Genomic DNA, 23,020 nt, shown 5'->3' on the forward strand with positions numbered 1-23,020 from the left:
CGACGCTCGTTGTCGCGCTCACCACTCAATGTCCAATTCCGTTTCCCGCTGCATCGGGGACGCAATCGCGCGTCTTCCGTTTGCCTTTGATCGCGAGCCGTTTCGCGAAAACAACGCGGCGCGGGTCAACCGTTTTAACCGCTTTCCCAGGGCGCGTTTCGCCCTTTCCCGTCAGCCGTATATATTTTTCAGTCGCTCTTTGAACCCGCCAGTCGACGTCGTTGCCGACTCTTTCAGTCAAAGCGTCGCGATATTGCGTCGTTTCTCTTTGCCGCTGCGAGCACCGTTCGAGTGGAAAATAAACTGCCATAATATTCCTGTCCCGGGTTAAGGAGCGTTTAGCTACTCGAGTTTTATAATTATCACTGGTAATTCTATCGCGATTAGTTTTCATGATTCCATGGATGATCGGAAGTCAGTGTGGATCAGATCACGGGTGTGTAGCGGAGAGCGCGTCAGTCGCTCGTGTTGAAAAAAGGTCAAACGGAACGGGTCGACGTTGGATTTATCGGAACAAAGGTCTCGTCTCGAAAGCCCGAGGGGTGTCAGTCGAGGTGGTCGCGGAGAAAAGAAGTCGAGGAGAATCTGGTACAGTTCTCGGCGAGGATGAAGTGGCCAACGGTGAAGTCCTTTGGAGAGCTTTCAAACCTTCCGCTCGTCTCCCCGCTCACCTAATCTCGCCTAACTATCGAGCCGCTTCCAGGAGCCCTCCGCAAAAGTCTCGTCGCGGCTGGCGCTTGTCTATATATCGTGGTTACGCCCTGATTCGTCAAGAGCCATCCTTCGCCAGCCACCTACGTTCTTCCTACTTCTCCTCTTGACCTGCGTTTGATTTTTCCACTCGGCTCCAACGTTCGAGCTTATACGCAAAAGCACCAGCAGTGGACACCTCGGAAAAACTGCCGCATTTTCTTCGTTTCTTACCGCATCAGCATAATAAATTACTGGACTGGAGGGTCCTTCTTTGGAAATGCACCCTCCGTGCGGTAAAGCAAGAAGAGACAAGTAAGAAGAATTTCAACGTCAACCTGAAAAGTTTGTCAGGTCCTCGGGTTCATCCTCGATTGATCAGGATATTTCCGGAAGATTTATGGCCAGAGTACAGAAAGGATACACTACGAACGGACCGATTTAAATCTAAGCAGAGTCTTGGCAAGCACGCTGCAGCTATGCCCCCCTTTCTCTCTACTTTTCCCTCTGTCGGTGAGCGAGAATTTCTGCTTCTTCTTCGTCGTCTCCGTGCCGCATCGCCGTGACTCACGAACCGGGGACGGAAACCGTGGACCTTGTCGCGAATCTAAATAAATACGGACACGCGCGCGAAAACTGTGGCGTGAAGGGGGAGGGGGTTGTAGGGGGTGCGGCTGGCTACCGAGACATCGGTTAGAAATGCGTGAGTAAGAACCTTAGGCCGCGGTAAATTTATATCGTCGTGGCTGTTGCCCGTGACTGCTCGACTCTTTGTTCTTTTTCACTGCGCGCTATTGGTTTTCGTTTCGTCGTCGTTTTTAGTCGCGAAACGACTCTATTGAACACGGAAATGGGACTATCGTTACATCTTCGACTCCGCCGTTTTAATTTCCATTGTTTGTTTTGACAACAATTTCGAGAAAATGATCAATGACTGCTTGGCGATCTCATCCGCTGTCGAAATAACACTGCAAACGAACTTCTATAAATAAATTCATTAAAAGTTCTCGGTTACCAAAAATTGCTGGTACACCGGTTGACGAGGAGTGTCAAGGGTCGACGCACCGTGAAAGCGACGCGACGTGTACTCGCGATATAACGAACTATGTCGTAATCACGCTGCATCGGGACCGTTTCCAACGATGTGCCACGAGAAAATTGTTAAATTACGAACTGACGCGTCGCGACTCGCCCGACGGTTCCTCTAATTTCATTCACAGCGTCTCGCGTCTAGCTCGGTTTTCTCGAGCGTGCAACCTGCAGCGTTTCGATAAGGCAAACGTACCAATTATCGATACGTTTTTCGACAATCAACACTCGTAACGCTAGAAAATTCTGGTCATTATTCTTTGCATACGGGAACTTTCTTTGTGTTTACCAAAAAAAATGTTGTAATTCAATATTCCGTCAATTCTTGATAGTTAAACGTACTGTTCAACGCTACGAGAAGGCTTGAAACATAAACCAGTTTTCATCAATACCGTTACGTCAATGACGATTAAATATCGGAAATATTCGACACTCGAAACCAATAACGCCGCAATATTTTCAATCGCCTATACATCGATCCCCCTGTTATAGAAGCAAGGTTTTCCCGATCTCCGATATTGTTACAACAATCCCACACTCCATTTGCCTGGACAAAAAAAATATTCATATTCGACAATTCGTAACATATGGACGGCCCTTCGGCGTCGGTATAAAAGCAATAACAAAATTTAGCATTGAAAACGTTTCGTCGTGGCTTTTCGCAATAATAATAAAATTATTAAACGCACTCCACAAATTCTGGTCGTTTACACAAAAACAAACGATACGTTGTTTAATCTTGTGGCATACATTCATAGAACTTAATTCATATAACTCGAAAAAATTAAGTAAAATGTAACATTTTTACGGAACCAAAGACACCTTTTCTTCAAGCACAGATTTGAATACGTTTCACGTAACTAAATTCGATTAAAATAAATTCAACTGCTTTCGAGTAGCTACGCGTTATGACACACGCTGTACATACGTACAATAACGAGCCCGCGATAAAGAATCGTATCGATTCTCATGGCAGACGAGGTGGCCTCGCGAACCCAATTAACCACGCCACAGAGCGAAGAGACGGAGAACTCCCCGAGCGAATAGAGAAAAATCACTGTACTTTTATTTGCGTTCCGGAAATGCATCATATTTGTTTCAGACTTCTAATTAATCATGCATTTGCAAAGCGTAAGACCTCCACTTCCGCGGTCGATACGTTTCAAAACTTCCCGTGCGAGTTAAATATGGTGCAAGTACAGATTGCATGAAAATTATTTATCCCAGCGAGAAATAACGATGACGCTCGAGTGGTACGCTCCTCACCGTTCTCAATTTTGAATATCTCGTACAACCCGCTGCAGTAAATTTATTTAACTATAGAAAACGTGCGCCGAAACGTATCGTTGCGGTAAAGTTCACGCAAAACCGCGGTTACGAGACGTTGAGCGCCCCTGCTTTGGCCACGGATGCCCATCAGTTTTAATTAATTATTAATTTGCGAGGCACAAAGGTACCGACTCGCTCTATTCGACCCTGTGACTCTCTAGACGCGGCTCCGAAACTCCCTCTCACGCTCCGTTCGCCTTCTTCCTACCCTTTCCACGGATATGATTCCATCGCGAGTGCTCCGCACCCTGGGTGCTGTCAGAGATTCCGTGGATGTTCCATTAACAGCGCCACCATCTTTGAGAAAAGCGGCGCAAGCGGACCGAACGATGATTCTTAATTAATGGTAACTGATTGCCGCCAGAGGATATATATATCTTCCTTCCAGTGGTTTGCGAGGGAAGCTCTTCACCCCTTTGTTGTGACAGCTGCATCGTCTCGGTCAAATTTATTATGAAAATTATTTTAAAACGAAATTCCTTAACCGATCGTTGGTAATTGTTAATTAATCGTTACCGATTGCCACGATCAATGTTTTTCACCCTTTATTTCCCATCTCGGTCTGTTTTTGTTTCCCTCGGCATTGTTTTCTCGCGCTGCCTCAACCTGGTCGGCTTTTAAAGTGAAATTCCCGAACTTCCCATAGCAGTGGGAGGCTCGATTAGCAACTTGGGGAAGCTAAGGGGGGTCTCCGTTTTAAGCACGGTGAAGTAGGCAAAGTTTCCCGACGACCTTCCATAAATGTTCCAAGGGCGAGTGCGGTTAATCGCGTCGCCGTCAAGTTGGTTCCGAGCCATTAATTTAAATCAGGGATAGAAGACCTGCGGTTATAATGAAAATATATTACGTTACAGGACGCAAATACCAAATGATACATAGTTTACGATCAGTTTCGTAAGTAATCGTACCCTCCATGTGTATTAACCTTTTAACCTATACCAACGCGCGAGACTCGTGATACAGAATTTTAGTCGAGCATGAGAGTCAAAGGGTTGAAGAAATTTGTGTCCCTTCTGTAAAATCGTGGACCACCAATTTAATATAAATAACGAAATCCATCGAAGGGTACCGCAGTACGTAAGCCTGCGACCGTTGCGGATCAACCATGGAAAATCGCCAGTTGATTTCAGCCCCCGCACTAGGCTTTTACCCTCGTCGCGTCGCCAGTCCAACCTCGTTTTCCACGTGGAGGATTTCGGGGGCAGGGTAAACTGGCCGATATGCCACCGTCGTTGGACAACTTCCAACCGGCGTTGCAATTGTAACAACGACCAGCCAGCCGTGGGGACGCGGAAGGTGGAGGACTCTAGGAAGAACACCTTGCGGATCTCTCAGGTATCGGCCTCTTTCCAGGCGTCTCGACCCCTTCTTTTTTCCCTCTTCGGCCCGGCCCTGCCACGAAAGAAGAGAGCACCGACTTAATCGTGTTTGGCCCGCGTCCAGGACACGAGCCAAGTTACCAGAAGCTTCCTCGACCGGTCACAGTTATCCCGAAACTACGTTTGTTTCATCCGCCAACGGAGATGTGGTACGTACGCGCTCATTTGGTCGTTAAACTCTGTTCTTTTCCTCCATCCAGCCCCTCTTTGGTTGGCTATAGACTCGGCTTGGCCGCGCGATACTTTCTTTTACCAACGGCCGCCCGGTTCAACCCCACCCGCGGGCTTCCCCGTGCGATTGTTCCGCGCTTTTTCAGCCGCAGTAATCCCCTGGCAGTGACCGAGCGAAAGCTCGCCAAAAAGACCGCCTTGAAACTGCAGGAGGGAGGGGATTTTTTTCTTTTTTTTTTAACCAATTCCCCGCCGCCAATGGTACCGCGAATCCATTTGGGAAGCCAGGATTTCGCCCTCGAACTTTGCTTCGCGGCACGGGACTGGAGGTTGTTCTGGGGAGGGAGGAATTCCTTAACCCCTTCGATAATGAATTTTTTCGTCGGAAAGACTGTTCCTTGCGTGCCTCGAGTCATTTGCTCGGTAAACGTGTAACTGAATTAAGGGATTCGGAACACAGTCTAGGGTCGGATTTAATCATTTTACCGAGAGGCTCGAGTACGCTCGTGTAACAATATTCTTCTGTATAATGAACGAAACCCCACAGGTATACGAGCTTTTTAGCTTTCGGGTTGTTTTCCTTTTCTTTTTGCTTTAAATGTATAACCATTTGCAATAGTTATTACACGGAAACTCTTCTTAATGTAGGTGCTCAGGGGCCATGCTAATCTTCTTTGTATCGTTCCAATTTTAGTATATGTGCTGCCGAAGCAAGTACGTCTGCACATACGAGCGTAGCTCGCTATAGTCCGGGGGTTAACGATCCGGGATACATAATCCATCCAGTCCCGCGAGCTTTCTGAGCTCATTATGAATTTCTCCTGTACCATCTCCCGTCACGTTTGAAGTGTTAAATTAGTAACTACATCGCCGTTCTGATAGGATTTCGTAGATTTCGCCAACCGCGGCCGTCGTTTCGCGAGATAATGCTCCTCTCGTCGTGAGTAGGGGATTAGGGGGAAGGAGGTGGCAGAGGCCTCGGTGCTTCCTCTGGCTCGTTAAACCTCATTGTTCCTTCGCGACGTAGTTGTTTGACGCTGAACAACACTCGGGAACTCGACTTCGAGGCAGTTAATTATTTTCCTCGCGTAATCGCAACTCCGTTGCGAATTTCACTTGTCTCGTTCGATATAATCCCGCGATGCAAGTTCGAAATCGAACGTCGAACGATCTCTTTCAGCGAATTCATACCAACTCTACCACGACTGGTCAAATAACCATTTTTAAGGTGTCCCAGAATTAGTGTAAGAAACAGTCCTCGGAAAAGAAATGGGAAACCCTTCGAAGATGAAAATCTTCGTTGACGCGTTAATAGTCGCTATTCGACGAACTCGTTCCACCAGAAATAAAAAGGCGTTTGCACCGAGACAGACTCGGACGTGGCGACGCTCGATGCGAAGCAGAATTTCACGCCCGCGTGCACAAACGGTTGCAGCAGCGCTGGCAGACAGGAACCCCGAGATTCGAGGAATAATAGACTGTGTGGGTTCGCCATTTGTTCATCCCTGTCGCGGTGACTGTCTTTGCCAAGTATTTTTATAGCGCCCGTACTCCACGTTTGTTTGAAAGTTACCTGTCGCCGGTCCGCAGAGAAAGCACCCCGTACGAAAAACCGAGAGGAAGAGACGAAGAAAGAAAGACACCCAATGCTTTGCTTCGCGCGTCCACGCGAAATTGGTACAATACGCACTTTATTTCCTTTGCGAGCCCGACGACGAGCAGGAACACTTTCACGCGACGTGGCGAGACATACGGGGTGTTTCATTTCCTTACCTCGGAGGCGAATTACGTTGGCAACTTTCAAACGTGGAGGGAGCTTCTTTGATGTATTTCACCCGTCGTCGTTTAAACACATTCGAATGCGCTCTACTTATCTAAGAAATGACCGTTGTTTCAGAGGAAAAAGAAGGTTGAACGAGACGCCATGTACAACCGCGAAGCGGGTTCGGAAACGTTAACGAGTTTCCGCAGCTTCGTCACCGAATTAGAGGCAATTTGGCGACGGTACACCTTTCACGCCGAATAGTCTTTCAAAGTGGTGGAGCATGCGTTCAAATTCGCCGAGTACTCATTACGTTCGCGTCTGAAGTCAACCGATTTGCTAGTCCTTTTGAACCGTCGAAGCGCGTTTAAATGCAGCTCGCACGAACACCAAATTAATCAGCTTTGAGAGAATAATTTACAGGAAGAACAAAAACATGTTCCCATCGAGACTTTGTGGCATCGAGTATATATCACACGACCACGCCAGTGCATATTTATACACAATTATTCCAGACGAAAAATTTCCACTCGAATAACAAAGCGCGAATAATGAATAAAAGATAAAGAATTATTCACGCGTTATCGGTGTAATAAAAATTGCAATTTAAATTACGGAATCAAATGAAAAATTGTTTAAATGATTGGATATCGTAATACGTACAACCGAATAAAAGCATATCCGTACACCTGTTCGATCGGGCAAGTGCCGTACATAAATCGTTATAGAGAGTTGCCATTCATCGTCAATTATCGTAATAAAATTCCGTCTATCTCTGTTCCGCGAGATAGTTGAATGCCACTCGTCTAGCCGAGATGGTCGCGAAACGAAACAAAGTCACGATTTCGCGTGCGCGCACAGGTGTATCGATTACGTTTGCACGTACACTCGTCGCGACAGCGACACGTTAATGGGTAAGAATCGCAAGTATAACGAGGACGATAATACCCGTCGGCGGTGTTTCCGTTAGCGGTGTCGCTGCCACTGATATTAATAACCGCGAACCATGAATATTAATAACTCGAGGTGGCGATAATAATTGCGCGAAACAGCGACAAAGGGCGAGACGAAAGCTCCTCGCCTGGGCGTCGCGTCTCTTGGCTGCAGATTCGCTTTGACGAACCGGCGCTTGGAAAATCGGACTTACAACCGTGGAGAATGCGTGTTGAATATGTATGGAATGTGGAGAAAGACCGGGATATGCGTGGGGTGCGTACGGACCGCGCGTGTAAAAATTTGATAAATATGCGAGGAGTACGTGGGAGAAGTAGTGATTCTATTTATCAAAAATAAAAACAGAAAGTTCGATCGCGTTATATCGACGCGTGGCACTCTTAACGGGGTCGCGAGGGTGAATTTAACATGATTCGGAGGGCGATGGTTTTAAAAGTAATCGGTACACAGCGCAGTTCAACGAGTCGCGTTGTACGTTCGACCGCTCCGATTCCTCCAACCCCTCTAACACGCACGACCTGCATTCCTTTTTTGATTAAAATCGGTTACGCGGCGGAACGAGCGGGAAATATTTGTTTCGCGGGAACGGTGTCGAAGAATGAACATTGGAAGGTGCGGCGCTGCGCATAAACTGAAAACTGGAAGCTTTTGAAACCGTGGCTGTTCAGAACGCGTTGAATGGAACCCGGTTTACGAAGCGGATTTAACTGTGCCCCCGCTCTTTGTTAAATCCACGAGAGTCGAAATCGTAAGTCTGAATTTTAGTATTTTTATTCAACCTCTCAGGTTTGCGTTTGAACGTTGGGACTTCTATAGCCGGCAAAAAGTTTTGCTAAGCTATGAATTAGAGTGCATGTGTCTGCATTTCAAAAGGAGAATGTTATTCATGCTGATTCCAGATATTGGACATATTTTATTTTAGAAAGCAATTAAGGATGTAATATCGGTTAAGCGAATCAAAAATAAATCAGAAGGGTAGAGAGTGGCATTAGTTCGAAGATTTAATACGAGTCGACTACCGCGTCTGGCTATTACTCGCTATATCTACTTGACTCCGTGCATATAATCGGCAGCAGTTCGGAGCTATACAAATTATTCTTTCTTTTACAAATACGTTTTTCGAAAAATCTGCAATTCATCGATTCAGGGAATCGTGTTTCCTTTCAGTCGCAAATCATCCACCTCCGCGAGCCCACGCCGACGGGTACCAGTTCGACGACTGACAAACTATAAACCAACGCGAAACGCTGATCGTCGTGCTCTTCCAACGGGCACTGAATAATGGACGGGAACGTCTGATAGGTCCGCGAAATAAGCACAGGAAAAGGGCGGATCGAGAGAAATAGGAGGCTCGCTCTCGATTATGCGAGCCACGGCAAAAAATCTTTGCCTGCGTCCGTCACCCGTGAAAACGGTCAACGTTTCAAAAAGTTGTTTCACGACGTCGCAGTATTTCAAACGAAAATCCCTGTCCGGTCCCGAGTGCAGTCATAGAATAAGCGACGCCCGATGTCGCCACGGCCGAATAACTCTGTCCATCCCTCGCGAGAATCCTGTCCGTTCGTCCGAGCTCAGGGGTAAATTATATACGCCGGGCGCCAGGTATTCGTGCGAGGTTTCGTTTCTGGAATCGTGCACCGTGAAGCTGAGATACTCGCTGAAAGGGCACGGAAGGCTGCGGGCCTTTTGTGCTGTCGCTGAAACTGGCGTGTTTCGTCCGCCTCCGCGCGCCGATTCTTTTCGCGTCTGGCTCGAAATAAGAGCGAACAGAGACGCAGGGCTGACCGTCTGGGTGAAAAGCTTTGCGAGGTGGTGCGTCGTGTACGATTGCAAGTTGGAAATCTTGAGTGGAAGAGGGAATACTAGCTTTAGCAGACGTTGTCGAAGGATTTGTTAATACAGGAGTCTAAACGAACAATAAAGCACGGAGATTCAAACCCGCGTTAATTTTGTAGACAGATTTCAGGAAGACGAATCGGGAAGAAATCACTAGTCCAAGAAAGAAACGACGGTGTCGATTGATTATCGGAAGGGGAAGTTGGGAAAAATACTCGTGGCGAGCCCTTTGGTGGATTTTCAAGTGCCGCGCGGCGACGAGGGAATCCTGTTTTGCGTAAATCTGCATTCGAGCGGCGGGTCTGCTGATCCCAGCTAAACTCCGGCGTTTGGAAAGTATATTTATCGGCAAAAATGCGAGATAGTTTGCGAGCGTATGCAAATGCTCCCGCGAGCCTCTGCTCTTTTTATCGCCTGTTCCTTCCTGCCGGCGAGCTTTTCGGCGATAGGGGTATGGGATGGGGGTGGTTCGAGAAGCCTCGAAAAGCGAAGCTACTTGATGCCGGCAGGCGGGATAAACTTTATGATTACCGCGCTTTCGAGGATCCTACGGTGAAAAGTGTTTTGCGACGAGGCGCGACGCGCATAAAGATCCCCGCGACCCCGGGGATAATGGTCCCCGAGCGAACTCTAAATTGCCCGTTAAAAATCCTGTTGACTTTGCCGTCTTGTTTACCGGGCGACCGAGAGTGTACGGCCATGCGACGTGGAAATTTGGCCGCGCAGAGATCACCGGGGCGGATACCCTCTTTTCACTCGTTCCCGCGATGAAATTTATCGCTCCCGCGCCACCCTTTGGGGAGACGGGGACCCTCGAAAATAACGCTGGAAATTACGTGTACCGGGGGAAACCATCGCGAAACGGGCCAAACTATAGGGCTACTCGGTTACGTGGACGTTCTATCAAAAGCGTTCGCGATTTTTCTACCATCCTAGCCTCCCATATGTACCGACAATTTTCAGCAAATATTTGAATCGCCTAAGTGTACGGAAAAAAAAATTCGGCGAATAGTTTCATCCGGAATCTCGATAAGCCAGCCATCGTTTGAAGACATTCTCCGACACAAGAGTATCAACTTCGAACGTAAACGTATCAGATGATATATCGAAACGCGTCTCAGATCTCGTCGCTGCTCTCACGGTTTCTCTGATCCCTGTAAACAGATCGAGAGAGCAACCACGGTTCTCTGTGTGCGCTGGCAAATAGACGCGGGGTATCGTTTTAAATATTTCCTTCGCAATTCGTGGCTCCGATGCTGCGCGAGATATTATACGACGCGGATAGAAGACGCAGCGACTGATCCATCGGGTCGCGAGTCAATTTCCATTTTCTTGTTTATCGGATCGTGAACGTTCGCACACCGACGTCTACGTCTAGTATGTTTGCGCATAAATATCGATGCCCTGAGCCACGTCGCGAGAAGCTCTATTTCGACCGTCGAGAGAAACAAGAAGCTTTTCACAAAGGGAAACGAACGTGTACTTTGACGTTGCTTTTCGAAGATCAGCGTCGAGGCTACGAATTCGCGTACGATTAAATATCGCCACGGTGAGGAGCCGTTCTCCCGTAATTAGTACCGTGTTAGCGGCGATTTCGCGACCGAGGGATGAGCAAACCGCGCGAATCCTGACGTCATGTTTCGCCGCAGAGAGGCTCGTTAGCGGACAACAGAGATCAAAGCACCGATTACAGGACGGTCGACATCGCTCTTTGGACGAAACTCGAGTTTTTTGAGCGTTCCCCGTTCATATTTATCCGGTAACAAACTGTTCAAACACCGCCGTTGATCCACGCCGCTGTCGGTCCACGGGCCACAAAGCTTTGCAACGTTCGGAGCACGCCGGAGGATTGTTTTATGTTCCAATTCACGCGGATTCATTTACATCCGAATGAATAATGGGCCAACGACGACGCGACACTCCACGGTCTAGTACTAATTAATTTCGCCGCCTATCGATTATTCTTTTGCTACCTCCTGTGCTTTGCACCATCGATTCCATCGGAAAATTATCGATGCGCGAGGTGTTACCCTTTTCGTCTTCGTAACTCTTACCGCCGACGACGAGCCAGTTTCGTAAACGCGTGTTAAGGGATCGTCGACCCTACGGATTCGCTCGAATTTTTTTCAGCCTCTGCTTTTTATTTCGGATTCAATCAGTACCGTGGAAAAAGCTTTTCATGTTCGGAGAAAAGGAAGGGTGGATCGAAGCATTCGCTAGGGGCACGGTTTCCGGCTGATTTATTAATTTTCATTAGGCCACGAGTTTACGACGGGATAGTGAGCGGTGAAGGAAAACGGAGAAAAGACAAAAGAGAGAAACAGAAAGTTCCGTAGCAATAACGCGGTCTGGTTGCAGAGTCCCAGACAAGGATCCGGTTCCCGCTCGTTAACCTATTAACATTTTATTCCCAGCAATCTTTCCCCTGGCTGAGGTAGCGAGTACAAGGCCGCGAGGTACCCCGTAACGAGCAACGAACGCACGGCTAAGATCTTCCGGGGTGGTTCCGTTTCGAATGTAAGAGGCACGTTGAATGGTCGTTCGAGAGATTTGTAGGTAGAAAATGGGAAATGCGAGCATGCATTTCCACGGCCTTCTCGAACCAAATGCGTTGGCGTTACACGACGATTTACTCCCTGGAACAATTCCTGGCCGGCGTCTCTTTTTAGGGAGTAAATTACGCGTCGTGAATTTCCTAGTTTCAAATCCTCGAGTGGTACGATTCGATTTTTTGTCGACGAGATCGCTGACACTTGCTGACGAAACTTGAGGAAACGACGACCTGACCTTTGTTTTAGAAACACACCTAAATTGTGACGAGAGAAACATAAAGTTCGTGTTCTCGAAAAATAACTTTCCATTATTCTAATCGTTGGCAAGTGCACCGCCGTGAGATTTTCATCGATTTCACGAACTACTGGCCGGCACTATCTGATACCGTGTGCGAGCTATTACGTGATTGCAGGTTTGCAAAACGTATTTGTGGTTCCGATTTTCCGGACGTCTACCTTCGAATGACCGATTCCTTTGAAGCGCGTCGATCTAGAGACGTGACCGCCATTGCTACGAGAAATTAATTGAAAGGTCCTCCCACCTCTCCTGTGCGTTGCGACGACGGAACGAGATACGGCGTACGTACTCGACTATCGATCGAAAACTTACCGCGAACGTTAAATGAAACGTCGAAGAACTAGACGAATTAAACGACGGATCCGACTCCAGTCGAGACGCGGAAATGATCGAAAATTCGATTACGGTGTTACGAACCCTTGAACGACGGCATGGCTGCTGTACGCTACTGATAAGTCCATCGTAAAGACCGTTCTTAAACGAGATTAGACCGCTAGGATATTCGTGGCAGGCAGTTTTACGACTCGTCTCGAATTATCGAATCGTCGGAGCCGAAACTGTTGCGAGCTCGTCTCGACTGGCGTATAAACGCGGTTATAGGTGCCGATTTGATTCCATTATTTATCATTTCGCCAGGTTCGACAGACTTTACGATCCTCTAAAACGGATGGCGCGATCGATGGGTCGAAATGGAAATGTCTGGACGTTTGATTCTCAATTTTTCACGAGTATAAGCACATGCCTCGCTTTAATATAGCGAGCAATTAAAAGCTCGGGTCGTGAACCTGGTTGTGCCACGGTGTGTACACCAATTGCACGCAACTTTTAAACCAAGTCTTTGTATCAAGTTGTCTGAAAAATCCATGTCCATTTTTGGTAGGTGGTACAGGTCTGAATGTATCGGAATGCTTGAGAATAAATAACTATGTACATCCCTTAAAAGGTGAAAAGGCTATGGAACAAAATAGTACTTAAATACCAATATTATTGGTCAGAGTACGTCGCCCACGCTCAATCGCATGTATTCCAGAGTTCTATGAGCGCCTGATACTTTCGAATGCCGCCGTATGTTAAAATTATCACCGTTCGTGCGTCGCCGCTACGTAAAACCGTGTTCGCGGGCGTTTATTATCCGGCGGTAGTACTTATCTCGCTAATTTGTCATCCGTAAGTACCGGGACGTAGGGGCGGGTGCACACCCGGCTGACAAAAGTGCACCGTCGCGTAAGGGCCCTTATCGAGAGTGCTTCCGCGACGTTCTTCGCGCTCTCTCGCCCGTAAATTAACGGGTAAATGTTATAATTGCGAGGAGAGCTGCACACTCAAAGCGGGTTGAATCGTGGCCTAGAAAGGCTCGTTCGCTCAATGAATTTTAATTTCTGTCGATCTCCACCTCCGACTTCCCATACTCCAAAACGGGATTAGCAAACTTTGCTCTACGTTTTCGTTTCATTTTTACGCGTAAAATCGCATCACTTTTATCGGGAGCAAAGATTTCGTTCTTTTTAAAAGAATAATTGTCAAAAGGTACACGGTTTACGTTTAATTCACCTCAGCTACAGAAAATCAATTGAAAACGGGTTTGTTCCTCCCCTTTCTCCGGCATTCGTTCAAAGGACTTGCGGGAGCCTTTAGCTACAAACATCTCGTCGTTCCTTGGAGTTCGTTTCCGCGCAAGCTCGTTCATTACTTAATTCGACTGACGCGAAATTTCGAGCCGCGGATGGCTTTCAAGTCGATTGAACGCCTCGACGGAAAATTAATGTCGCGAGGCTGCGCTGGAGGCTCCTTTCAGTGGGTGTCGCGTTCCTCTACCAGTTTCCGCACTGTCCCGTTGCGCAACAGTTTCCTATCGGTGTCTTTGGCAAGAAATTCCTCCCAGAGCCAGCGAGACGAGCACGGACATATAGACGAGGGATTCCATTACGCTAGACATCAAAGCTGCGCCCCGATGGCAAAAGAGGATCTCTGAATGCGCCGGGTTCGTTCCTCGTGACATCCTCGACGATCTCGATTCGCGTTCACGTTGCGCCACTCGTAGCGCGTGATCGTGATACCATCTGGAATTCCACCGTCGAGGAATGCGCTGAGATAGAACTAAAAGTGGCGAGAGATCCTCGACGAAGTCCGCCATCGTCGAGAGAGTCAAGCACTGACGCGCGTTCAGCGGACGCGAGGTCTTAAACCACCCCTCGGCCTAAAGGAAATGTTGATACTTCAAGTATCTACTGTGCTATAATTTACGTTAACTATTTCACCTGTAACAACGTGTGAGACTCGTAGTACAGAATTTTAATCGAACACGAAGAGCCAAAGTCAGACGCATCGTATGAAAGGGCGCAAAGGAACAAAATTGAGAAGAATGGAGGCAGAAGAGAGACGTTCGATTATTCTGTCAAAAGGTAAATAATCGACGAATGAAAACAAAAGGAAGAGAAACCGAGACTTACAATTAGTCCAAGTTGTCCAAGACCAAACCAAGATTTATAGCGTCTTAATTATGTAAGAACGTGGTTTTACGCTTGTTCAGGATCGTGGAAAACGCGAAACGGCGAGAACACGTTCGATTTTACGAGGAGAACTCGCGTCTAGAGTCGAACGACTGGTCGTTCCAGTCGTCTCGGACAGTAATTGAAAATTACGACGTTGGTCGTCAGACGTCGCGAGATTTTCCTTTCATGACTTCCTTTTTCTTTTCTTTTTGTAGTAGTTGGATGATTTTCCCACCACGGAACCGTGTCGCCGATCGAACGATGCAATTAATTTCCATCCCGCTCGACGCTTGTTCTTTCGTTCCTTTTTCGAAACTTTGACTAAGCAAATCGAGGATCGCGGCGGTTCAAAGTTTTGCGACGAGTCTGTCGATTACTCCGTCGAGGAAGACTACACTTGAAATATTGATGGACGAGATCGCGGTGAATCGAGCGTTTTCTGCCAACAAATTTCACGGAAGAAAACGACAAACGAGTAGTTTCGCGATCGAGTAGTATTTGACTGATGCTGCTTTAATGTCGTTGATCGTGTGCTAGGGGCCTTTCTCGAGAAGCTGGTGCGGAGCACAAGAAAGAGGGAATCTAGAGCTTTCTAATAAAAATAAAAAAAAATAAAAAAAAAAAACAAGTCTGTCACGAAAGCTAGAAGACTAAACGAAAGCTATTCGAAATGATAGCCGTACCGATCTGTTTCTATCTCACGCTTGTGTCACGCGAATATATCAACTTTAAAGAGTACCCAGCGGAGAAACCGCGGGTCCGTGCCAACAGTTGAGTCATCGGTGAGGAGGACCGGCTCTTTCGCTATAATCGTTCCTCCGCGGATAGTAAATCCGGCCGAAAGGCCGTCTGAAATTATTACCGCTCTCAGGGCCGTGCAGGGTCGACCGCCGAACCACGTCGTTCCGCGAGGGATTTACAAAGTGCCAATCGCTTTAACGTGCTCGACAAGTGCTCGCCACGCGAGACAAGCGCTATCAACCTACCGTCCCTCCTCTCAATCTCTCGACGCGCTATCGCGGATCATCTCGTGAAAGTGGAGTAGATTCGAGGGGAAGACTTTGCCATCTGGTAAGCTTCCGCCTGCGGAGGCTGTAAGAAGCGATTTCGCGAGAATCTTCCGCGCAATTCTTGAAAGCGAAAGACTCACAAAAATACGTAATACGATATGTAACGTACATTACCATTTGCAGTCGGAATACTATTCGAATACTCGACTTGAATACTCGACTGCTATTATCGACGACGTTAAACTCAAACTACAGAGGACATCGGCAAGGAACGCCACACAAAGAACGAAAATCGATAGATCGATCGCTTGTCACGGCCGCGGGGGACTGTTTATTTAATTCGAACACGTACTTCGAGTGAAATTGGGATTAACGACCCCTCGAAACTCGCTACGGTGAAACCACCAATTTTTGGCTTCGTCGGACGCCGAAATTACGAGTTCGGTCGCGTTAGGAAACAACAACAAAGAAGTTGACCGATTCGTCAGTGGGCGCGTTTCCAAAGCAATGGTAAATAAGACGTTGCCAAGTTGCGAGTGGATTCCACCGCTGTATACATTAATTTCCACTTAACGAAGCAGTTTCGTGTTTGGCAACGATTTCATCGAACGAGTCGCGAAACTTTCTCTGCCACCTTCCTTCTTGTTGATTGATTCAGAGGGGTGAGAGTATCTAATATTCGTTGCCAAGAGCAATAGTCGCGGAAGTTGTTACTAATATTCGACCACTCGAATACTGTTGGTATACTTTTGTAAAAATTGCGTCACTCACCGTTTGTGTTGAATCTTGAGGCCTTTGCGGGGGTGCAGCGGTATCCCGTCTTTCAGCCAGTGCACTCTCGGGGGTGGAGAGCCCCTCGTTCGGCATACTAGTTTCACTCGCTCTCGTAACCTCGCTATCGAGTCCCTGAGCTCGGACAACGTAACCTCCCTCACTGAAATCAAACGTCGACTCGATTAAAGTCATCGCTCCGCGATCAACAACATTAAAATTAACCCTTTCAGACCTGGCGTCCACAACTGAGGACACGCATGAGTATTCTGTTATGAAAAATTATATAACCAAGAAGACGCTAAGTTTGTTACTTTGAAATCCAGGAAATGTGAAAGGGTTAAAGGAACATGAACCACGGTTAACACGTTCAGATCCCGAGAAATCCCGAGTCACCCAGTGGACCCGGTCACGCCGATCGAGCCCAATGGGAGAATTGGTTCGGTACAACGTGGTAACAGGACGAGAAAGCGTATCGGATATCTGGAAAGCGATTACGAGAAAAGTTGCGAAAGACGTGGCAGCTCCGTTCGCGGCAAATTCTGACGCGCGATGAATTTTCACCGCGGGGCAGGTCCGCCCTGCTCAAAAGGGAATTCTTAAAGCGACCACTTTCGAACTTCCCGTCCAACTACGAACGTGGCTCGAGAAGTCTTGAGAAAACTTCCGACGAAATCCTGCCGGAGTTTTAATACATTTTTCGAGAACCGTGCTTCTTCATCGTCAAAGGAGATTCTATGAGGCAATGTGTGCCCTTAAGTGCTCATGAACTTCGCAAATTATTTTTCCGGAATTCGTACGATTCGAGTATTCGGTAAAACATACGTGTATACCTATCAACGATTGCTAGCAAACTTGCAATCTCCGCGACCTCTGATCTTCGGAACGCAATGAGAAATACCTGAAGCACGATGCTTTGCTTCGTGGAATCGTATCGAACGTTCTCTTTCTGTAACAGGACACCTCTGTCGACTGATTTTGCCGAAGGATCGCGTTTCTATTACGAATAGGGAAACGAGCGTCCTCCATTATCGAGTGACACAGGCTTTGAAGAAGATCGACCAACGAAACGTTCCGAATATATATTCGAAGAACGTAGCGCGAACGTCAGAAGCGTAAAGAAAGAATTCTCGTAGTACGTATCTTTAAGCTGCGAAAATAGCGACGCGCGATCTATTTATTTAAAACGCGAATTCGCGAGGAGACCAAAGAAGAATGAAATTTGCTGCGAACTCGCGAGCACGTCCTGAGAAGCGCGAAGAAGGCAGCTGGCTGATAAGGTACCTCGGAAACGCTTATCGGCGCTCGCGATGCACGCGCGAACCACTGACAATTTCCAGAGGAAGTTTCCCCGGAAAAAGAGCGACCTAGCCAGAGAATAAAAGTAACCAGAAACCATACACCGCGATTCGAGACCGTAGAACTCCATAAATTTTCGTAAAATAACTGAAAACACTGAAAGGACAGCGTCAAATGTCAAATTTACAATTATTTTTCCGTGATAAATATTTGTTCGTAATTTTGTACATGCGAAAGATACAATTTTCGTTGAAATTTTCCTTCCGACTTTCCCGGCCATTTCGAATGCATCCCGCTCGAAATAAAAGTGCGTAATATTTGCACAGACAAAGTGCTCCGCTCGCTCGGGATGCATTAAAATTACACGAATTTTCGCGTCCGGGAACGCCCCTTATAAAACAAAACACGCGTCAAACGTTTTCAACGGCGCGCGCTACACAAATTATTGGCTAAAATTGGAATCGCGTCCGAGGCCGACCCACTTTCCTCGACAGCCTGATCCAGCACCCAATTTGCAATTGTACCAGTCGACCATTGTGCCTATTAAAGCACCCGAAGGCTTCGGTACCTGGCTCTCGGTAAACAGCACGACGCGTTCTTTGCTTCGCGCCCGGTCATCGAAAGATACAAGCGACGCGTACGCTCCATTGTCGAAGGCGCGGAATCGAGGGTATTCCTTGCAAAGTAGCGCGACCCACTGAAGAACTCGCCAGCGGTGTCGCCTCGTTATTATTATTATCTGACGTCCGCCGCGAACATAATAGGGCAACGTTTGCTGGATGTCCCCGTTGCCATCGAGACGTCCGATATTTCCTGTGGAAATAATACGACAGACTCGCGTAAAGGATTTCTTCGCGGTGACCCATTCTATCCTAGCCTCGCGAAGCTTTTATTATGCGACCGCTTCATCTCGCTGGAAGTCGATCTCAATGGCGGCAAGGTAACGGGGTATGCATTGTGCGATCCTGGAGCTGTGATTCGCAACATCGAACACGCTGAATGCCTCTGGATCTGGTGTCGAGACTCGATTTCAGATTTATTCGTTCGGTTGCTAGAAACTTATCGGGGCGATGGTTGCGATTCCCGCGTGGTTTAAGAAGGGTGAATGGTAAATTTCACCGGTAGTTATTAGCTTTCTGGCAGTCGTACAGATGTTGCAACCGGAGCTCTTGATATCAACTCCGAAACTACGCTTTTCGAAACGTTGGACGCACGTGAACGTTCGGATTCGTTCGATCCTTCCAGTTTACGAGTTTCCCACGATAAAACAGAATTCCTTTTGTTTCCTTAGGTTCGCTCGTAATTATATATTTTCCTATCCTGATTAAAGGTCGAGGAAAACGTCAGAGCCAATGCGCCTCGAAATTGGTTTCAGGACTGATCTTTCTTTCTCCCAACGGTATATTGTGGCTTCGTGACCGTGCGTTTCTAGGTTCAGCCCCTCCTGACTCAACAACGGTCTCGCTCTCTTCTATTACAGTTTCTCTGGCCGGGTCTTGTAATTTTTCACGAGCGTGTTCCTCCCCGTTCCAGCTTTCGACTAGCGTGCCGTCTGTAATTACGGCGTTCCTCGCGGGAGAGCCGAAACGCGACGCTCGAATTATCCAGGACGTTCCACGTCGCGGGCGAGAACGCCTCGGGGCATTTAATACGTTTCCATCAATGTCGTCGTCGTCGTCGTTGGATAGCGTTACTCGAAACTTACCGTCTCGTATTTACCGCGCACGGTAATCCAGAATACCGCAGGGCTATGGTTTCTAGATATAGAAAGTACTATTACAACGTAAATTAGTCCCATACGTAAGAACGAAAATACATACATGCAAGTGCGTTTTCGTTAACGACGAGTCTTCGAAGGAATCGTCTGCGAACGACCAATCGTATCCGAATCGTATTCAAGCAATATTTGAACTGGCCAAACGTCCCGAGTCGTGGTTCTAGATCCGACCAGTCAGACGTCACGGTATCTCGCGAACCGAGCCCCGAGATTTTGACGCTTACCGTTACACGATCCGCAGCACGCGACTTCGCCATTTCCTGCGGGAGGCACGTACCCTCCCCCGCGAAGATCAACCCTGTACGACTTTAAAAGGCAAATTGCTCGCGTTTATCGTCAACCCGCGCAAGATGGGTCGGCGAAAGGAAACCGTGAAAACAGTTCTCGCGTCGTTTGTTCCTGTCGTTGAATAAATCGAGCGAGTTATTATCAGCGTCGCTTTCAGCTGTACATTTAATTCTACGGGGACAGAGAAAAATGTCCATGGCGCGTGTATTACGTGGAAGGTGTTACCATTTGCCGTTGTATTTTTTTTACGTGACACTCCCGTGACGCGGAGGATTTTTTTTTACTACAGTTGACAGGTGGAATGCTTTATGCCATCGCGTGATAAATATATTCAAAATTCTGAAAAGCAGGAAGGATCAGGGTCTGTCGTGGTGCGATTAACCCTGTCGGTCTTTGGGCAGAAATTGGTAAAAGTCTCGTATGACTGAAGTCTCGTAATTATTCGAACACGGTTTTCCATAAAAGCTATGATTTTTTGTAACGGAAATATATATGAAAACTTGAAGAGACAACTACATTCTGTTAGCAAATAAAAATAAATCTTCGTTGCACCGAATGCGTGGTCGAATACGTTTGAGCGGTGGAGTACATCGGGAAATGCCATTCCATAGTTTCATAACTTTATATGTACACATAGTATATGCGGTCGGATGGATATTATACATCACAAAATTATAGCCTTCCTAATATCATGAACTCATACGTTACCGTGCAGTCGGATGGGATTAAACGCCGTGTCTAGTGTATGGAAAGTAGTATTAGTCGATGCATTGGTCCAGTCGTAGTAGATGACGTCAACGCTTCGTCGAACACGACTGTATCGACCGCAGACCTCCAACTATAGCTTTGACTATTTGAATAATTTAATGTTGGAATATTTTACAGGCACTCGAATAGTGATTATAGACTTTTAATAATTGAGTATTTCGATACTATTTCTCGAATATTCGAGTGTTTCTTTATTGCTACACTTGGTACCATCACTCGTTACTATTAACAGGAACAAAATATTTATATACTATCGTCTAGGGCGAATTTCTTTATTTGTGCACACGAAGGAAGACAAGTTTTCCTCGAAAACTACACTATTAGGATTTTTGTTCAGTTCTCCATACTAATTTTAATTCAAGTTAACCCTAAAAATTAAATTACATTACATATCACCCTACGGAGAATGACAAGACGAGACCGAAGGCTCGATCTTTCCAGAGGTAACGATTCGATCAGGACTCTCAAGAACGGAGGGAGGTATACGTTAAAAAAGTAGAACTGTCGCGTGGCCGGTGGATTAAGTCGCGGGGATATATTAATTCGATCTCCCCCTATAGCTAAAGTGCTTTTACTCGTCCTGATGAAAGCGGTCCCGAAAGCTGGACGCGATGCCTGAAATTTACTTGAGGGTGGGGGTGGGGGGGGGGGGGGAGAGAAAGAGGATTTCGCGTCTGATTCCTCGAGAGCCGGCCAGTCTACCCGTTATTAACCCGCCGCGTATGCGAGCTCGTACGGGCGAGAGGTGGTCGGAGAAAAACCAGCCGGGTCGGCGGTGGGAAAACGAAATGGAGGAAAAGAGCAGCGGAGGCCGGAATAGGGGAAAGGAAGCGACGGAAAATGGACGAAGCGACGGGTTGGAAAGAGTCGAAAGTCGGATATTCACGGTATTCCCATGTTGCCAGAGGCTGCGTGCGGTCCTCGCTGCGAAACGTCATTTAACGATTAGCCGCGGCGAACTGACGCCGAAATTCAAATTTAAATGGCACTCGCGGGAGACTCGATCGCCGCAGAGTTCTATGGGCTCGAATTTATGCTGCAATTGCGAGACGCGAGTGTCGTGGAAACAGCCGCAGAGAGGCCGAGTCGAGAGACGTAGAGAGGAGGGCTGTTGGAAGAAAAATTACGGGCTGACCTGGTCGAAGGCTCGTTTCGTTCGGGAGGTCGATCGAGGGCACCCTTAGGGTCGTTCCATTCCGAACACTTTACAGGCGTAACACTTCGAATTCCGTAGCAATTTGTACGTGTCAAATCGAAGACGTTTATTCTGGGGGAGTTTAAAGGGTAAAATGTACTATTTGATACTCCCGAGAGCTCGCGGTGAATACTCGAGGATTTTTCTAAACCGAGCCACGAGATTAAGTTAAGAGTGATCTAGAATCTAGACTCTAGACTAAGCATCCAGTCGATCATGTCCATTAAGATCCAAACACCTGTCATTCACACTCGGCCGCGCGATCCACGATGCAAAAATACCTCCCACGCCCGCGATACGTCTGAAGTTGAAGGACAGGATGGAACTAGATTTAGATGATGAGATTTAGAATGGCTAGAGCACTCGACGACAATTTTGCGCCATCGGGCATCCCGACCCAGATGCCGGGACGTCGGTATGCGAGGGAAGCTTGCGCCCCCGCCGACGGCTTTGTTGCGAAACCGTGATTCAGAACTACGCCATCTCCGCCACAAATTAACGCGATAAAGTCGCGTTGCGGTAGATGACTCGCGTCACGAGCAACCCCGTGTTTCTCGACTATGAAGTTCATCGAATTGAGACGTCGCGCAAGTTGCGAACCTCGCCTTTCACGCGATTAGCCGAAACTATCCGCGCAGGTAGTTAGAGATGGCCAGTGTTTCTCCACCGCATAATGTTTGCGATCGAGAATGAAATAAAATATCGTCCGAGGACATGGAAGAGGAAGTAAAATGCAACAGAGGAACCGATCCTTCGGAGTGCGTCGTAGATCTCTGCTCTGTGCTCTACCCTCTGTACTGATACAAAAATTGTAATAACTTTAATGACCGACGATGTCAGGGGAATACCAGGCGCACTTTCGTCTGCGGAATCGTTCATCCAGTTCTTCATCGATCGGGTCTCGGGGAAGGGAAAGAAAGCGTAGACGCGGGAGGAACGTGAAAGGAAGAAAAAAAATAGGCGACTCGGAGTCTGTCGGGCGGCATGTCACCTCGCCGCTACGAGGGATGGTGAACATGCTGAGCGACTGGCAAAGAGAGCGGCAAGGTTGATTAATGAACGCGTCGCCGAAAGAGCAAAATAACAAATAGCGCGTTGCCACGTTGCCCCCAGGCTGACGGGACAGCGGGGTGGAAACGGGGGTTGCGGCAAACGGCCACGCTGGTTGCTTGATTCATAGTTCCCGCGGCGCGCCAGCGGCTTGTGACGAGGCGCAACGTCGTGTTAAGCATACGATCCGACCCTTTGCAACCCCAACTCCTCGATAATTGATTGTTTCGTCCCCTGTTAGTCGTCGTCGGGATGAACTTCGTTTTATTTTCGGTGGTAGGTCGCAAAGTGGCGACGACTATTGTCCAGG

General features: G+C 47.5%; 1 protein-coding gene and 1 pseudogene across 3 annotated transcripts in view; both read right to left on the bottom strand.

The window, feature by feature from the left end:
* The window catches only part of LOC128895924 (protein vein), a 224,301-nt gene that overhangs the window by 68,922 nt on the left and 132,359 nt on the right, over window positions 1–23,020 (bottom strand). For all 3 annotated transcript variants that reach the window (XM_054158937.1, XM_054158936.1, XM_054158938.1), the window contains one exon: window positions 16,334–16,496. In XM_054158937.1, coding sequence (XP_054014912.1) covers window positions 16,334–16,496 — 163 coding nt within the window. The remainder of the gene's footprint in view (window positions 1–16,333; window positions 16,497–23,020) is intronic.
* Window positions 5,280–5,376, bottom strand: LOC128896150 (U6 spliceosomal RNA; annotated as a pseudogene).

The sequence above is a fragment of the Hylaeus anthracinus genome, unplaced genomic scaffold (genome assembly GCF_026225885.1).
Source record: "Hylaeus anthracinus isolate JK02 unplaced genomic scaffold, UHH_iyHylAnth1.0_haploid 5, whole genome shotgun sequence".
Classification (NCBI taxonomy): domain Eukaryota; kingdom Metazoa; phylum Arthropoda; class Insecta; order Hymenoptera; family Colletidae; genus Hylaeus; species Hylaeus anthracinus.